Below are 17,844 nucleotides of genomic sequence, written 5' to 3'. Positions count from 1 at the left end.
CCATGGTGAGCAGAGGCAGCAGGGTCCAGGCCACACCAGGACCCCTCAGGGCCCCCTCCTTGGGAGCGCCAGGCAGCTGATAAAGTGGATCAGCAGTTTTCCTGTGTGTCAGTGGCTTTTCCTCCCCATTCCTCAGCCTCCCCCACCCAGACACCTCCCATCCTGGGGTCTGGAGGAATGTGCCCGGCTGCTCCTCCAGCCACCTCTGCCTGACACCCTTTGTCCCCCACAGAACAAACACTGATCTGTTCCCCAGGGACCTTTTCCAGGAGACCCCATGCCATCTGTGGCTCTGTGGGAGTCCCCATGGGGGACCCTGAAGGAGAGACCAGTTGCTAATGTGCTGAGGGGCCTTGGGTGGTGGGCTTCCTTAGCCTGGCCTCCATGTTCCTAGCTGTGCATATGAGAGCAGGACTCCTCCTTCTCCCAGGACCTCTCCCCTGAGGGACTGAGACTCCATCCAGTCTCCAGGGTCAGGACTGAGCCCAGGGCTCCAGAGGACAGTGGCCCTGCTCCTGCCCCCTCCTGTTGCCAGTCCTTCCTCTGTGAGCTGGCCCAGCTCACACATCTGGCCACAGGTCCCCCGGTCTGTCTCAGTCTCCCCCCACACGCCCGCTTCCGCCATGTGTGTGCTCGGGAGGCACAGGGTGTGAAGATCCGGCTGTGGGTCATGGCCTCATGGTTCTTGGTCTGATCCTCAGTCCCACGTGTGGAGTGGGTCAGCTGGGTTACCCCCCCACGAGGTCTGGAAAGATGGGGCCTCTCGCTGAGTCTCCCTGGCTATGCTGTCTGCGGTGCCATCTCGGCTGACACCCAAGGGTGACGTGGCTCAGGTGGCAATGTGCAGGAAGGCACAAGGCAGAGCCCAGGCTTGTGCAGGAAAGGCCTAGGCTCCAGGAAGCCCCGCCATCCTGGCTCCCAGCCTGAGGAGACCCCTGGTGTCCACTGTGCTAGAACCTTCTTTCTTTTTCAGGGTCCCAGAGGACCGGATGGACCCGCTGGGGAGCAGGGGTCCAGGGGCCTGAAGGTACCAGCTATGTCCTGCCTTTACCCGCCCCCCCCCCCCCCACCCAGGGCAGGGGTTCCAGCACCAGAGGCCTGTCCTTCCCCAGCACCACCCCTAGGGGCAGCAGAGAGTGCTAGGGGAGGCTTAGGCCATCCCCAAGGCCAGTTGTCCTCCTGTCCCCGCAGGCCCAGAGAAGAGAAAGCAGGGGAGGGCCAGCCGGAAGGGATCACAGTGCCTCTGAACCCCAGGGCCCCAGCCTCACCAGGCTCCTTGAGCTGAGGCCATCTGACGTCCCTGTCAGTGGGACAGGGTCCTGATGGCTATGGAAAGCCTATCCTTTGCGGGGCCTTAGCATTTCCACCTGCACAGTGGGGACAGGGGAGGACGCTGTGGTCTCTCCGTGAGGCGGGTGCCTCCTGGGGAAGGGTCCTCCCATGAACTCCCCTCACTGTATGCGCTCCGCTTCCTGCAGGGCCCTGCAGGACCTCGGGGCAGACCCGGCCAGCCTGGACAGCAGGTACGTCAGGCCAAGGTCACGCTGGCCGGCCGCCAGCCCCCACCCCACTCCCCGCTCTGTGATGTGTGCCTCTAATAACCACCAAATGTGCTTCCAGGGCTCGGCTGGTGAGCGAGGCCATTCGGGCCCACGAGGCTTCCTTGTAAGTGACAGTTCTCATCGTGGGGCTTTGGCACTGGGTGGGACACAGTAGCCACGGGTTCCTGGCCTGCTGCGGAGACCCCACGGCCTCCAGCCCCTTCAGCATGTGTCCTCCCCTGAGTCTCTGCCTCCCTGCCTGTCACATGGGATCACACCTGTGGGGTGGGGAAGACCCAGGACACCTGCGTGACTCACCTGAGGTCCAGGAGCAGGCGCAGCGATGGCGGGGAGGGACTGTGGTCACTGTGTCTCTCTCTGCAGGGCATCCCGGGTCCCTCAGGCCCCCCTGGCACCAAGGGCCTCCCAGGAGAACCGGTCAGTGTCCCTTACCCTCTTGACACCTTTGCGCTGGTCTCAGACCAGCCACCAGGGGTGTGGGCCAGACAAGGAGCAGGGCTGGAAAGCCACCATGCCGGGCCCCTCTGTCCCCGGGCCAGGCCCAGGTGGGGGCGAGAGCCCTGCCCAAACTCCATGCCTGGGCCTCCGTGCACTTCCTTGCAGCCTGTTCTGCCATTAAGGAGGGGACAGCTGCCCCTGCCCTGCCCATCTGTGGTGAGGAGGAGATGGGAGATGTGTGGAGGACGTGCAGCACAGAGAAAGGCAGGGAGGAGACAGACGGGGACAACCGGTCAGCACACTAGGGGCTGCCAGGAGGTGGCTGGCCATGGCCAGCATCGGCCCTTTGTCCTAAGAGTGAAGGAACCGTTGAAGAGCGTGACCTGCTGTCAGGAGATGCCAGGGGCTGGGCTTGGGGGATTGCCCAGGTGTCCCCATTCCTGTGGAGGCTGCCGGAGCCAGTGCTGCTGCTGAGATGGGGGTCAGGGCGGCTCCAGAGCTCAGAGGGAGTGCCTGGGCCCTCCCCAGAGGGCACTAGGGTGGGCAGGAGGCTCTGCCCCAGGGCCTGGATGAGAGAGAGGCCCTTTGAGCGCTGGGTTGTCCAGGACAGAGGTGGGGGTCTGTGGGGCAGAGGACCAGGGTGAGCCAGGCCCAGAGCCCGGGCCCCAGGGCAGCCCTGCTGGGCTTGGTGGGTGAGTGGGAGGGTGCAGGTGGTTGGGGGACCCACAGGAGATTGGGACTGAGGACCTGGACTTCTAGGGTCCTGCAGTGCGGCTGGAGCGGGCTCAGCTGTGGGCTGGGCTGCTCCCTCCCAGGACCTGCTGGTCCTCCCTTCCTCCGCCGCTCCAGCCCGTGTGGTAGGAAGCTGGCTTCTCCCAACTGTGTGTCTGTGTGTCTGTCTTCCAGGGCCCTCAGGGACCCCAGGGACCAGTGGGCCCTCTGGGAGAGATGGGACCCAAGGTGAGTGCTGGGCACCCTTGCTGGTCCTTCCTGCTACCCCTCCCGCCTCCTCCTAGGGGTATCCTCCTGCCGTCCCTGTCCTGGCCCAGGGAGATGGCGGAGCCTTGTGTGCTGAGACTGGAGCTTAGGCCCTACAGAGAGGGGAGGCCCCAGCCAGAGGCAGAGACCAGAGCTGGGCTCCCAGGCCCAGGCCCTCGGGGTTGGCAGGGCCTCTTTGCCTCACTGAGAGTACCCGCATCCCCCCTGCTGGGAATTCAGCCGGCACAGAGGTGGGACCACGCAGCCTCAGGCAGCAAGGAGCAGAGGGGCCTCAGAGCTCCCTGCCTTATCCAGAGGAGAAAGCCAAGCCCTGGGGTATATGGAGGCCAAGGCCATGCCCTGGTGACGCAATGCCCCTTTGTCCTGATCTGGCCCCACTGCAGAGAAGAACTTGACCGCTCAGCCCTGAGCTCACACTGGCCTTGTCCCAGGCCTTAAGTGAACCACGAGTTCCCCCCCTGGGCTTGCCCAGGGCTCCTAGGTGGTAAACTGCACTCATGGGCAGGGAGAGGGTCCAGCAGCCACAGGTAGTCCTAAGGTGTGGCCAGTCTGGGCCCAGCCACCCTCCCTAGCCCCAGATCAGGCTCCCAGAAGCTGCTACCTGCTTCTGTCTCTGTGTGTCTCATGCTGTGTGACCTGAGTATATCCCTGGCCCTCTCTGGGCCTCAGTTACCCCCTTGCTTACAACCGGGGGCCGGCCCTTGCTCTAGGAGAGACTGATGGCATTTTCTTGCAGGGGCCGCCAGGTGCAGTGGGAGAACCCGGCCTTCCTGGGGAAGCAGGGATGAAGGTGAGGCGGGATGAAAGACAGAAAAATGCCTGTCAACACCAGCGCCCAGCTGCCACTGTCCGTGTCCCCCACCCCCACCCGCAGAAGAAACAGGCGTTTCTTGTGCCTGGGATAATGGGCTCTCTGTGCTCCTGCGGGGGAGCAGGCCTGGGGTGGCCACGGTGGGTGCTCGTCTGCCCAGAGCCCCGCCCTGCCCCTGCCGGGCAGCGTTTTCTCTGACACCTGCCAGGCTGCATGTCGGGGGGCCGCACCTCTGGGCTGTGATGCCACCTGCATCTCAGCACTGCTGTCCCCCATTACCTGCCAAGAAGCAGATGCCCACTGAACCTGGGCCTGGGAGGGCTCCCACTTCTGCTGTTGGAAGAGGGCCTGCGACCCGGGGAGCCGGCCAGGGGCCGCGGGCTGGCGCAGATCCCCCCAGTCCCGCCCCGTGCCTGAGTCTCCCTGTCATTCAGAGGGCGCTGGACCGGCCTGTGGCTGTCGGGCTTGGCTTAGCTCCAGAACCTTTATTCAAAGAACAATGGTGACCCCCGCCCCCCATGTAGGAACAGGTGGGGAGGGCTGAGCTCTGCCTCCTCCTCGTGCCCCAGACCCCAGCAGGAGAGTGGGGCTTGGAAGTCCCTGCATGAGAAGGACCCCTTGGGGATCTCCAGGGTGCAGGTGACTCTTACTTGAGCCTCCGCCTGGTCTGAGTTTCTTTCCCAGTCTCCAGGAAGGGCAAGAAGCTGTCGGTTAGAGTGGCCATCCTGTACCAAGCCTCCAGGCCAGGCCACTTCAATCTGTACCCTGAGTGTGTCACCAGACATGGGCCCTGCGCTAGACTGTGGTCTGGTTACTGACCAGAGTTTCTCTCCTTCAGGGTAGTGGCAAAAGCCAGAGGTGTTCAGAGCAAAAAGTACTTAGGACAGTGCGCCATTACCCGTGAAGATAATGGTGATGGTGAAGGTGGTGGTGATGGTGATGATGGTGATTATGATGTGAAGGTAGTGATGGTGGTGATAGTAATGACAGTAATGATGATCACGGGCATTATGGTAATGGTGGTGATAGTGGAGGTGATGATTGGAAGGTGGTGATGATGGTGGTGTTGATGATGATGGTGGTGGTGGTGATAATCATGATGTTGATGATTTTGAGGATGATGGTGGTGGTGATGACAGTGATGGTTATAATAATGATGGTGATGACAGTGAGAAGCTGCTGATGGTGATAATGATGATAATGGTGATGATAATTAGGGATATGATAATCATGGTAATGGTGATAGTGATAATGGTAATATTGGCGATGATGATGGTGGTGGTGGTGATGGTGATGATGAAATTAGAAGGGGTTGATGGGGGTGGATACAATAATCATGATGATGGGATGGTGGTGATGATGGGATGGTGGTGGTGGCAATGATGATGGTGATTTTGATGATCTGATGGTGATGGTGGTGATTCTGGTGGTGATTATGGTGGAGATGATAATCATGGTGATGGTGATGGTCTTTCTTCCCTGGTGCTGGGGAAGCCCATGTCTAGGGCTGACCTAGAGTAGGGGGCTCTGGTTGATGCTTTATGATTGTGTTTGGTCCTTGGGAAGAGGGACTTCCCCAGCTCCCTCCTGCTCCCTGGTGGAAACAGGAGAGGGTTGCGAGGACCGGGACTGGTCCTGCCTGCCTTCATGGACTTGTGTTTGGATTCTCCTAGGGCGACCTTGGACCCCTGGGCACCCCTGGGGAGCAGGGCCTCGTTGGGCAGCGGGTAAGTAGCAGCAGTGCTTCTCCCTGGAAAGCCCAGGGTGTGGGCGCAGGCGAGGAAGGGAGAGAAGGGCTCCAGCCGGCCTCCTTGACCCTCGGTTTCCTCAGCTTAGAAACAGACCAGGCCTCTTCCCGGCCTCGTGCACCCCCTTCACCAGCGTTTCCCCAGTGTGGAGGAAAGCGTTCTGTGCCTGGGGACGTTGGGGACGTGCACGCCTGGTGTTCGCGCTTAGCCATTAGCACCTCTGAGAAGGCCTGCAGTCAGGAGCGTGGCCTCCTCTGGGTAAACCCAGGGCGTCCAAAGGCATCGAAATTCCAGGGATTTTATTGAGAACATGTTTGTCCTTCAGAACTGTCCACAGTTGTCCCTCCTTCTCCAAGAGAGACCTGAGAAGCCCTGGAGGGCCCTGTGGCCATTTCTTTATGTTCCCTGCTGGTTTATTAAGTCCTCCTGAACATGACCCCTGGGCAGCTTGAGGACACAGCAGGCCCACGGGGGAGAGGGCGTCCGAGGGCCTCTGTTCATGGGCTCCAGGCCTGACCATGTGTCCATCTTTCCTCCTGTCCAACACCTCGTGCTACCCTGGCCCAAGGTGGGGGGCTCTCTGGACCCCTCCCAATATAATAATGTGTCTTGGTTTCTCTCATCCCCTTTCCAGGGAGAGCCAGGCCTCGAGGGTGACGGTGGCCCTGCAGGGCCCGACGGGCTGAAGGTACGTGCCCTCTGGGTCAGGAGCTGGGAGGAGAGGGCCAGTTCTGCCCTCCCAGAGCACCCATCCCCACAGCCTCTGTGGTCAGTGTGGCCCCCTGGGAGCCTGGCCCTGCCCACCCAGGTGCCTGCTCGGTGGAGCTGGGGACCGTCACCACCTCCCACTGGTCCGTGCTCCCTTCTCCTAAAACATCTGCTTCTCTTGGCTGAGGGAGGTTGCTGAGCGCCCTCCAGGCCGGGCCCAGAGCCCAGGCTTTGGTTTCTGTTGCCTTCCAAGCATCCTAAAAAATCAGAAAAACAATAACCACCAGCGTTGATGTGCAGGCCACTGTTTAGGGAGGACTAGTGACATAGGTACCGGCTGAGCCCTCTGTATGAATCACCTCCATCATTGCTGCAAGGTAAGTTATATCTTTAGAGAGGAAACTGAGGCTCAGAGAGGTTTAGCAGCCTGCTTGCGGACACACAGCTAGTAACTGGCAAACCCAGGGCCCAAATCTGGGTCTATCTGGCTTCAAACTGCAGCTCTTTCTGCTGCAGGGCGCCCCAGTTCTAAAGGTGGGGAGATTGAGGCTCACAGGGGGCCAGAGAGGTGTCTGTTCAGAGTCTAAGGCTGCGAATGGAGGATCTAGGATTCAAACTCAAGGCTCACAGAGCCAAAGCTTGTTGGCCCAGCTCAGCCCGGCCGGTCCCCATCAGCCACAAAGGCAGGGCCCTTAGAGGGACACAGGGGCTCTCTGCAGGTAGCAGCCCTGACTCACCGGCCCCACCCCGGCCCAGGCCTGGCCCACCTCCACTTATGCCCCTCAGGTGGGCTTTCTCCAGGGCTGACCGGCACTGGGCACATCACCCCCACCAGCCCCTCCGAGGTCCCAGGTGAGCGCCACAGCCAGATCCCCTGTGCCACCCACCGTGGCCTTAGACCAGCACCCTCTCCTCTGGCCTGCATTTCCCCAGGCCTCTGCTCATGCCCCTCCCCCAGAGCCCCAGGACTTCCCCTCTCCCAGGGCACCTTGGTGGCCTGAAGGGTGACAGCTCCCCCACCCCAGCTCCCAGCCCTGGAGTACAGCTGGGTCCCAAGGAGGCCCTGAGCCTCCTCAGCCCTCGACGGCCTCCTCTCTGCCGGGGGCTGAAGCTGTGGGGGGGTGGGGAGTCCCAGGGGGGATCCCCAGCCGGTTGCCTCCAGGCTTTCCTCCTTCACCACTCAGGTCCCTGGGCCCCACTTCCATCTTCTTTCACTCCCTTCAAAACTAATTCTACCCGTGTCCTTGGACCAGAGTAGTTGCTCAGGTGCACAGCACCTTCCCTGGTCCTTGCGTGAATCCCAGGAGAGACTCTGCCTTCTATGGTGTCTGCCCAGGCGTCACCTTCATGGTGAAAACTGCCTCTGGGTGTGGACAGCACTTGACAGTTTATAGAGTGCGTCTGGACCAGTGTCTCTGTTGACAGTAACGGTGCCCAGTGATAGCTTCCCTCTCTCCACCCTCATTCCCAGGCGCTATGCTAAGCTCTCTGCAGGCTTTCTATCCTTCAGGCCCCTCAGTGACCCCTTGATCCTTGTTTTATTACAAGGAAACTGCCCAGGGTCACCCAGCTATTGGGTGTAGTAAAGAGCGCAGCCCAGGGCCGAGGGAGGCTGTCCCTGGGCAGAGGTCCTTGGGCTGAGAAGGAGCCGGAGCTCTGTGTGCTCACCACTCCGCCACTGGCTACTGCGTGGCGTGAGGCGTCCCCACCTCCCTCCCGGCCTCAGTCTTCCCATCTGTGAATGGGGAGAGTGGAGTCAGGCGGCGTGGAACGCTGAGGTCGCAGGTGTCCCAGGATTTGTGGAGGCCCCGGAATCCCCAGAGCCTGCTCTGCGGGCCGCAGGAGCACCCCAGCTATGTGGGAGGCCTGCAGGACGCTGTTGCCCTGGGACTGGGTCCTGTACAGGGCGGCCAGGGTGAGGAGCCGGGAGTAGCCTCAGAGCAAGGGGTATGCGGGGGGCCGGGGGGCAGCCCCTCTCTGCACCAGGCTGTGCCTGGAATCTGAGAACCTCAGTGGGCCTACCTGGGGCCTGGCCTGACCTGCAGCCCACGCTGGGCTCCCTCCACATCCACACTGCCTTGCCAGGGTCCCTCATCCGCTGTGACGTCAGGACACAAAACTGGCCAAGCCGCATGCTGCTCCTCCTGGACTACTCCCAGACGCTCCCTCCCCACTCATGTGACCTCAGGCCCTCACCCTCCAGGGGCCCCTGAGCGGCCCCTGCCGTAGACCCTGGAGTGATGGCCCCTGCTGTAGACCCCGGGGTGACGGCCTTCTGACGGACCCTGCCCTCTGCCTGCAGCCACTGCCCAGCCTCACCCCTCGTGCCTGCTCTGCCCAGGGCCGAGGGCAGCAGCCCCCACGGCATCCTGGAGGAGCCTGCTTTCCCCAGGACCCTGCGGAGCAGCAAGCTCAGGGTCACTTGACCATCAAAGCCCTTTGCAAAACCAGAGCATGCGGGGAGCAGACGCAGCCTGTGACTTGGGCTCTCAGAGCCCACAGCAGGGTCCTTCCCAGGGACAGAGCCTCAGGTGCCCCGGACCTTGCGGTCCCAAGAGGACCTTGGTGACATCCCCAGTAACTATACAGAGCTGCCTTCAGGGAGAGGAGCTTGGTGGGAGCTGGCCAGTCCAGCTCTGCTACTTGAGGCCAAGTGACGGGTCTTGCTCGGCTTAGTGTCCTCTCTGTAAAGCCAGAGCTAAGGACACGTGCCCCGAGAGGCCGTGGCCAGGAGGAAGTTAGTTATGAACTGTAAAGGATCCAGAATCAAGGCCAGACATGGGAGCACCAGGTGACACTGCTGCCACCCACCCGACAGGGTGCCCTGTGCCCACGCTGAGCAGGCCATGGCCCCAGAGGGCCATCTCAGCATCGTCTCTGGGGACACTGCCCAGCTTACTGCTAACTCGCTCCGCTGCCTGGAGCTGAGGCGTGGCTGCGCGTGGCCTGCCCCCCCCCCAGCAGAGCCGTGGTGTGTGGCATGTGGCATGTGTTGTGACCATGCTGCCTCGGGGTGAGCGAAGCTGAGGAGTGAGGAGTGGTCCCTCAGATGGTGCTTCCTCCTTGATAAAGACTCATCCAGCCGGGCGCGGTGGCGCACGCCTCCAATCCCAGCTGCTCCGGAGGCTGAGGCAGGAGGATCCCAAGTTCAAAGGCAGCCTCAGCAATAGCGAGGCTCTAAGCAGCTCAGGGAGACCCTGGCTGTAATAAAATTCAAAGCAGGGCTGGGGACGTGGCTCAGGGTCGAGTTCAGTTCAATCCTGTCCCCCACTAAAGACCTCATCTCGTCCCCGTTCTCCGGGGAGTCGGCCTCAGGGCCAAGTCACCGTGTCTGCTACCTTGCCCCTCCTGGGACCCCCCCGTGGCTGTGCACAGAGGCCTGGCCTTTCTCTGAGCCACTGCCCTGTCTGGCCCCAGCACAGGTAAGGACGTGTGGCAGCCGCCCTGCGGGACACTGCCCATGCTGGCCAGGCCTGCCAGCCCGACTCAGGCGACTCGGGCCTCCACACGGATCCCCGAGGCTTGGGCTCGGGTGGCCTGTGACTGATGCTCTCTCTCTCCCCTCCTCATGCCTTCCCGACCCAGGGGGACCGAGGTGACCCAGGGCCTGATGGAGAGCGTGGCGAGAAAGGCCAGGAAGGGCTCAAGGGCGAGGACGGGCCCCCCGGCCCTCCTGGCGTCACTGGCCTCCGGGTGAGTGTGCGGGCGGCGGGCCAGCGCTGGGCTCCTGGTCACAGGCACAACCTGCCTGCAGTGGCAGGGCCTTCGAGGGCGAGGCTCGGGCGGGGGCCGGGGCTGACGACCGGGACCTTCTTGGTAGTGGGCCCCGGGGTGTCCACAGCTGAGCTGGGGTGCCAGAGGGCCAGCTTGCCAACTCGCTGCCATGGCACCAGCCTGCTGGGCGGTGGGACCCCGTGTCGTAGAGTCCCCTTCTTCTCCCTGTGGAGGGTCTGGGCTGTTCCCAGCCCCTCAGCCCACTTTCATTCAGGCCTATTCTTGATATTCCCTTTCCCTCCCGGAGCGTCGAAGTGACTAACCTGGGACAGATCCAAATTAGCCGGCAGCAAACTGGTTGTGGGAAAATGTTTGTTTCTTAAAAATAGAACCAAAGTGCTAATCCCCCTTAACAGCTGCAGCAGAATGAGCTCACCACTGAACTGGAGAGGAACTCGAGCACTTGGTCAGACTCTCCATGCCAGAGGCTTCCCCAGGCTGGGCTCAGCTGTAGGGTAATGGGCCAGGGGGACTCGGCAGGAGGGCTGCTGGCCCCATTCTCCCTCAGTAACTTGCTGTGTGACTTTTTCACTCACTCCTTGCCCTCTCTGGTCTCACCTTGTCACGATGAAAGATTTGGAGGGGAAAACGTGTGCTAAGATCCCTTTGATGTCCCACATTCCAGGCATCCCTTTTACTGAGTTTTGAGCATCACACTGTACAATGGCAGGCACTGTGGCAGAAATACCCTGAGAACAGAGTCCAGAGGTTGCACCTGCATCCTGGCTTCAGCAGCCCCCCTTGTTGTGCCTGTAGGAAAATCACTGTGCTCCTCTGAGCCTTGGTCTTCTCATCCAGAAAGAGTCAGTGAGACTCCACAGGCAGCGCCCGGAACCAAAGACTGAGGGTTCCAAGGAGGAGAGGAATAGAAGCTGGTGGTGGAGGTGGAGGATTTGTGGATGGGACTGGGGGTGACAGCAGCAGTGGTAGTGCTGTCGTGGTGGTGGTGGTGGTGGTGATGATGGTGGTGATGGTGGTGATGATGATGGTGATGGTGGTTATGGTGGTGATGGTGGTGGTAGTGATAGTGATGATGATGATGGTGGTGATGGTGGTGATGGTGATGGTGGTTATGGTGGTGATGATGGTAGTAGTGGTGGTGGTAGATGGTGATAATGATGATGGTGATGGTTATGCTGGTGATGGTGGTGAAGATTGTGGTGATGATGATGATGGTGGTGATGATGGTCATGGTGGTGATGGTGGATGGTGATGGGATGATCATGGTGGTGATGTTAGTGATGATGGGTGATGAAGGTGGTGGTGGTGATGATGGTGATGGTGGTGATGAAGGTGGTGATGATGGTGATGGTGGTGATGAAGGTGGTGATGCTGGTGATGGTGGTGATGAAGGTGGTGATGATGGTGATGGTGGTGATGAAGGTGATGGTGGTGATGAAGGTGGTGATGCTGGTGATGGTGGTGATGATGGTGGTGATGGTGGTGATGCTGGTGATGATGGTGATGATGGTGATGGTGGTGATGAAGGTGGTGATGATGGTGATGAAGGTGATGCTGGTGATGGTGGTGATGATGGTGATGATGGTGATGGTGGTGATGAAGGTGGTGATGGTGGTGATGATGGTGATGATGGTGATGGTGGTGATGGTGGTGATGGTGGTGATGATGGTGATGGTGGTGATGGTGGTGATGGTGGTGATGGTGGTGATGATGGTAGTATGATGGTGGATGGTGAAGGGATGGTCATGGTGATGATATTAGTGATGGTGGTGATGGTGGTGATGCTGGTGATGGTGGTGATGGTGGTGATGCTGGTGATGGTGGTGATGGTGGTGATGATGGTGATGGTGGTGATGGTGGTGATGGTGGTGATGATGGTGATGATGGTGATGATGGTAGTATGATGGTGGATGGTGAAGGGATGGTCATGGTGATGATATTAGTGATGGTGGTGATGAAGGTGATGGTGGTGATGAAGGTGATGGTGGTGATGATGGTGCTGGTGGTGCTGCTGGTGATGATGGTGATGTGGTGGTGGCAGTGGCTGTGATAATGCTGTGGTTGTGACAGTGGTGGTAGCAATGCCAGTGTCGGTGTCTGGCTGTCACTCCCAGTTCATTCACCAGGGGGCAGGGGGCAGCCTGCGTGTGCAGAGGGCCCTGAGGCCAAGGAGGCCTGAGGCCAAGGAGGCCTGTTTGTTTGTTTGTTGTTTTTGAGCTTCTTTGGCCTCAGGGCGCAGGACAGACACCTCCCAGCCTGTGGCCTGCAGAGAGTCAAGTATTTAAAAATAGAATTTCCCCGAGCCGTCAGGGCCGTTCCGGAGCGTGCCCTAGTCCTGCTCCATGTTCTCATGTTTGGTGATGAGGATCTGCACACGTGCCCTGGTCCCCGGGGACTCTGTCATCTGGTGACGTCACGGCCAGCTTAGCTGTGTGGGCGATTGACTGCCCATGGGTGGGGCCCAGCCAAAGTCACTATTCCAGTCCCACAGCCTTAGCCCACTGGGTGCTGCAGCCATTCTCGGGGTTCCCCATCTCGGGGGTGCTCTCAGCTGGAGACGGCCTAGTCTCCCGTCCCCTGACCCTGGACCCAATGCTTTCCTCTGACAAGAAACCAGTCAGCCACTGTGGTCACCTCAGTCCACTGGCAGATTCCCCCAGCCACCGCACCACAATTTCACCAGGGCCCAACAGGGCCAGCCTGGGCCAGGCGTGCCCCAGGAAGTGACAGTGCACATCACTTCTAACCTGTGCAGGCGGCCTGCAGACAGTACCTCTTCTTACCAAGTCTCGGTTTCTTTAGCCTGACCAGTGGCTGAGAGCATGAGGATTGTTAGAATTTTACTACTGGAGAAGCAAGAGACCTGGAGATGGCTCTGTCCAGTGCTGTCCAGTCGAAACAGTACAGAGCCAGGCGTATTGGCGCATGCCCTTAATCCCAGCTGAGGACTCAAGAGGCTGAGGCAGGAGGATCACAAGTTTGAGGCCAGCCTCAGCACTTAGCAAGTCCCTAAGCAGCTTAATGAGACCCTGTCTCTAAAAAATAAAAAGGGATGGGGATGTGCTCAGTGGTTCAAGTGCTTCTGGGTTGAATCCCCAGGACAAAAAGAAGAAAGAAAGAAAGGAGGGAGGGAGGGAAGGAAGGAGGGAGGGAAGAAGGGAGGGAGGGAAGGAAGGAAGGAGGGATGGTTTGAGGGAGGGAGGGAGGGAAAGAAGGAAGGAAGGAGGGAGGGCAGGAGGGAGGGAGGGAAAGAAGGGAGGAGGGAGGGAAAGAAGGGAGGAGGGAGGGAGGGAGGGAGGGAAGGGAAAGAACCAGAATACGAGCCACATAACTTAAAATTTTCTAGTCGCCACATTTTAAAAAGGTAAAAACAAATAGGTGAAATTAATTTTAATATTTGTTTAGAAAAAAATAAATCCAAAATATTATTTCCACAGGGAATCGATAGTTAAAAATCACTAGCAAGCTATTTTGCATTCTTTCTTTCTTTTTGGCGCTAAGTCTTTGAAACCCAGCGTGCAGCTTCGCTCCCAGCCCACCCCGCTTCAGGTGGAAATACTTGACGTGGGGATTTTCCAGGCGGCCATTTTCACTGGCGATGCTTGACCTGGCTTTTGAGCTCACTCAACGTCCATGGGAAATGGGGACCCGCAGAGCCCAGTGGTCTCAAGTAGGCGTCAGGTTCTGCCAGACCTAACGTTTTCAATTCAATTTGAAAGTTGAGTGGACTCGGGGCCCAGGCCTCGGCCACAGCAGCTAGGTTTTGCGGGCTCCGCCTCCATGCTGGCTGGAGGCCCTGCTAGGCAGTGTGGGCTTCCTGATTAGAGGGGGGACCAGGCCCCAGGAAGCGGAGCCCTGGAGCCCTGGGATGCAGGAGTGTGTCCCTCGGTCCTTTGGAGCCACGGTGTGGTCTGACCAGTGGTCTTCCTGGGGACAGTCATCCTCTCCCGTACAGTGTTGCTACATTGTGTCTTGTGAGGTGATGGCCCTCCCCCAGGGTGGGCCGGAGCATGCTGAGATGCCATGTGGGGGAGGGGACAGGACGGCCGACTTCCCAACACGGTGCCCACCTGAGGAGGCCCCTCAGCATAGCAAGCAAAGGGGACCCCATGGTGGGACATGGCCTCAGGGATGGCATGGAAGTGATGCGTGACAGCTCAGAGATGGGAGGCCCTAGTCACCTCTCCTGCCCCCTGTGTCCCCAACAGGGACCTGAGGTGGGAGTAGAAACCAGGTGGACGAGGAACCAGGCAGCCCTGCCACTGGTCAGAACCTGGCAGGGGACCCGTGGGCAGCCAGGCTGCCCCATCTGTGGAAGGGCCTCACTGGGGCCACGGTCTGGTCACTAGAGGGTGGAAGGTGCCTGGTGCACGGAGAGCTCAGCACAGGGCTTCTCAGGGCGGGAAGCCTCTGCGCACGACCGTGATCCTGCTTAGGGAGACCCGCCATAGATACCCGAGGTGGCAGAAGCCACACCAGCCACTCGTGGGAGACCTCACGGCCAGACCCTGTTGTGTCCCTGATCCTTAAGCTCTGTGAGGCACACTGCACACTGTCCCCACTCTGCTGATGGGACACCCAGGAAGTTAGGTGGTGCTTAAGGTCACGGGGACAGCCTTGGAGCCCCAGTGGGATCTCATCACCTCTCACTCCCTCCTCCCCTCTCCTTTCAGGGTCCTGAAGGAAGACCAGGGAAGCAAGGTGACAAGGGCCGGCCAGGGGCCAAGGTGGGTCCCCCGACTGCCATGGTGAGCCACGTCCTTCCCCTCCCAGCGGGGCCCATGACAGCCTGTCTCTCCTCCCACTGCAGGGCGCCAAGGGCTACCAAGGACAGCTGGGTGAGATGGGTGTCCCCGGAGACCCAGGACCCCCTGGCACCCCAGGCCCTAAAGGCTCCCGGGGCAGCCTGGGCCCCATGGTGAGGACTCTGGCTGGGGGAGGGGAGCCAGGCATGGGAGGGAGGGACCGAGGGCAGGAAGGGAGGGACTGGCTTCTTTCTGAGGGCATCGCCCACTCCAGCTGTTAGCCGAGCACCTGGTGTTCCCCGTCCCTGTCCCCTCATTGGAATCATGATCCCCCCTTGGGGACCTGCAGAGAGCTTCCACCCTCCGAACACACAGACGAAGGGTTTCTTGCAGTTTGAAGGGGTCTGCGGGTCTCCTGGGGCTTCCTGTGCACCCCAGTACTAAAGCCCTGCTGTGGTCGGGGGGAGGGGACAGTCCCTTGGGTGTTCTTACCAAGCAAGGTCTCTCACTGGGAATGGGCTCCAGAGGTGGGGTGAAGCCAGGGCAGTTCCCTGGAGGACTTGAGGGTGTCCCTGAGCGTGGCTGGGCTGTCCTGCAGGAAGGGCCAGGGGGTGCCCGGGCTATGGGAGGTGAGGACCTCAGGGGAGGCCAGGTGGCCGACAGTGCTCCCACTGGGGCTGACATCCCGCTACCCCCACCCCCACATCATTGAAGGTAGAGTTGGGACGTGTCTGTCCCTGGCTCCCTAGAGCAACAGAAGATGGGGCACAGGGCCGGGGAGGGATGAGTTTTGAGTATCATCTTTGATTTTAATAAAACTGATTTAACTCTAAATCCATAAAATTTAAATCTAATAATGGCTGTGTTTAAGTGGCTTGTGAAAGTTTTGGAAATGAAGCAGGTGGCCATGATGGCCCTCGGGAGCCCGGAGAAGGAAGGGCAGGGCGGGGTGGCTGCTGGGGAGGAGGCCCGTGCTTCCTTTCCACCTTGCTCCCCCGCCCCCACCCCGTCCTCATGGGCAGGTGACATGCCTGGCCCCTGGACTGAGTGCAGCTGGAACCCTGGGGAGAGTGTCCCCGCTGTGTCCCTGCTCTGAGAGCCACGCTCCACACCAACGAGGGTCTCCTCCTCTCCTAGGGTGCTCCAGGTCGGATGGGGGCCCAAGGAGACCCGGGACTGGCTGGTTACGATGTAAGTGGACGCTACCTTTGGGAACCTCCCCTCCCTCCTGGAGCCCCGTCTTGCAGGCTCGGCTCTGCCTGGCCTCCGCGTCCCCAGCTAAGGGCTAGCCCCAGGGCCACCGAGGAGATGGGTCCCCCTGCCCAGGCAGCTCCTGGGCCCACAGATGCGGGGGGTGGCAGGGGACCATGGGTGGAACATATGGCGGTGGGGCTTGAGCAGAAAGGGAGACGGGAGACGAGGCCAGGGGTGAAGGAGCATGGGAGGGGCCGGTAGGGTCCCATCCTGGGTCCCTGTGGCCCTCGCCAGAGCCAAGGTGTGATGGAGACCCTGCAGGGGTCTGGGAGAGGGGAAGGACAAGGGGGGGGGGGGCAGAGAAGGCAGGGACTGGGTGGGGGAGGTGCCTGCATCTGCAGTTCTGGCCGCAGCCTGGGGTCCTCTGAGTCCCCAACCAGCAGGCTGGCCTGAGACCCCTTAGAGGTGTGTCTAGAGGCCAGGCCCAGAGACCTAGGGAGCTTGCTCAAGCCACACGGCAACTTAGGGCAGAGCTGGAACCCAGTGTCTCAGTCCAGTGCCTCCATCCAAATCTGAGTTCCTGGTCAGTGCCCTTGTCCCTCCTGAGTCCCCATCTGCCCCTCAATTCTTTTGTGTTTGCCTTCAGGGACACAAAGGCACTGTGGGACCCCTCGGGCCTCCGGGACCAAAAGGAGAAAAGGTGGGTATTTGATCATGGAAAAGCAGCTACCCCTTATATCTGGGGCCAGGGTCAGCTCTGGGGTCAGCAGGAACACACCCCTGGGGTCCTTGGAGACAGGGTGGCACAGGCGGCCCTGCTCACTTGCACTGGCCTGCCAGGCACGTCAGTCCGCTAAGCCCAGCAGGCAGGAGCTGAGCTCCATGTTCACCCATGTATCAGGGTCACCTCTGTGCCCAGCCCTGGGACAAGAGGCACATCCCCTGCCGTGACAGGGTGAGGGTCAAGCATGGATGTCAGTCACGAGGTGACGGAGGCCGTGCCACCCCTCATCTGTGCCTGTGGTCACGGAAACCCCCACACGATGAGACCACCCAGCGGGAGCCAGACATGTGCTGAGCACAGAGGACCGGGGTGGAGGCCTGAGCCCAAGGCCAAAGGGAAGCGTTCATCCCTCGCCTGGGGCTCAGGCTCCGGCTCAGACAGGAGACAACTCACTGAGGGAGCCATGGGTCTTGGGTCGTGTCCAGTATGACGAGAGACCCTGTGGACACGTGTCTATGAAGAGGCCAGCAAAGGGCTGCATGGGCTTCTGGGCACAGGGCAGGCAGGGTGTCTGGCCAGCTCTCCAGAGATGCATGCCTGGCCTGCAGCCTCCGGTGGCCTGCGTGTGTCAGGGGCAGATCTGCAGACCTGGCCCTCGATTCCTCAGTGGCCTTGACCGGGAACCCCCTTCCCTGGGCCTCAGCTCCCCTGTCTGTGAAGTGCAGCCCGGCAGCACGGGACTGCCGTGTAGATTCTGTGAAGTGAGGTGTGACATGAACCCCATGAAGTGCCCAGCATGGGACGTGCTAGGTGTCTATTGGCCCCTTGCCCAGAGCTTACCAGCCCCCAGCGGCCCTCCACAGTGGGACCGAGCACTAGGCCGCCCAGCCAGAGTGGGCGGGAAGGAGAGGGAATCCCCACTCCCTGGGCCACTGGTTTTCGGCCTCAGGCCAGGTCTGGTCTGCTTGGCCACTCCCCACGGGAGCCACAGAGCCCAGCCACGCACCTCAGCTGCGGCCCTCTGCTCACAGGCCAGGACGTGGCCTGCCAGGGACCATTTCCCCCTCCCATCTCTCGGGCTCCTTCCAATCCCAGTGGACAACCAGGGGCTCAGAGTGCCCTGCTGAGCCCCCTACCTGGAATGGGTCCCCAGGGGGGCACAGCAGTTTCTGGAGGTGGA

At 60.4% G+C, this 17,844-nt stretch overlaps 1 protein-coding gene across 3 annotated transcripts in view; it reads left to right on the top strand.

Annotated features, from left to right (window-relative positions):
* The window catches only part of COL27A1 (collagen type XXVII alpha 1 chain), a 122,975-nt gene that overhangs the window by 85,787 nt on the left and 19,344 nt on the right, over positions 1 to 17,844 (top strand). For all 3 annotated transcript variants that reach the window (XR_014020458.1, XM_081280124.1, XM_081280123.1), the window contains exons 29-41: positions 974 to 1,027; positions 1,479 to 1,523; positions 1,621 to 1,665; positions 1,926 to 1,979; positions 2,907 to 2,960; positions 3,736 to 3,789; positions 5,484 to 5,537; positions 6,193 to 6,246; positions 9,852 to 9,959; positions 14,675 to 14,728; positions 14,812 to 14,919; positions 15,884 to 15,937; positions 16,587 to 16,640. Coding sequence is in view for 2 of the 3 variants with exons in the window: in XM_081280124.1 (XP_081136250.1) it covers positions 974 to 1,027; positions 1,479 to 1,523; positions 1,621 to 1,665; positions 1,926 to 1,979; positions 2,907 to 2,960; positions 3,736 to 3,789; positions 5,484 to 5,537; positions 6,193 to 6,246; positions 9,852 to 9,959; positions 14,675 to 14,728; positions 14,812 to 14,919; positions 15,884 to 15,937; positions 16,587 to 16,640 (792 nt within the window). In the remaining variant the exon portion in view is untranslated. The remainder of the gene's footprint in view (positions 1 to 973; positions 1,028 to 1,478; positions 1,524 to 1,620; positions 1,666 to 1,925; positions 1,980 to 2,906; positions 2,961 to 3,735; positions 3,790 to 5,483; positions 5,538 to 6,192; positions 6,247 to 9,851; positions 9,960 to 14,674; positions 14,729 to 14,811; positions 14,920 to 15,883; positions 15,938 to 16,586; positions 16,641 to 17,844) is intronic.

The sequence above is a fragment of the Spermophilus citellus genome, assembly GCF_964194105.1.
Source record: "Spermophilus citellus genome assembly, chromosome: 2".
NCBI classification, from domain to species: Eukaryota; Metazoa; Chordata; class Mammalia; order Rodentia; family Sciuridae; genus Spermophilus; species Spermophilus citellus.
This window is presented reverse-complemented; position numbering and strand designations above follow the sequence as displayed.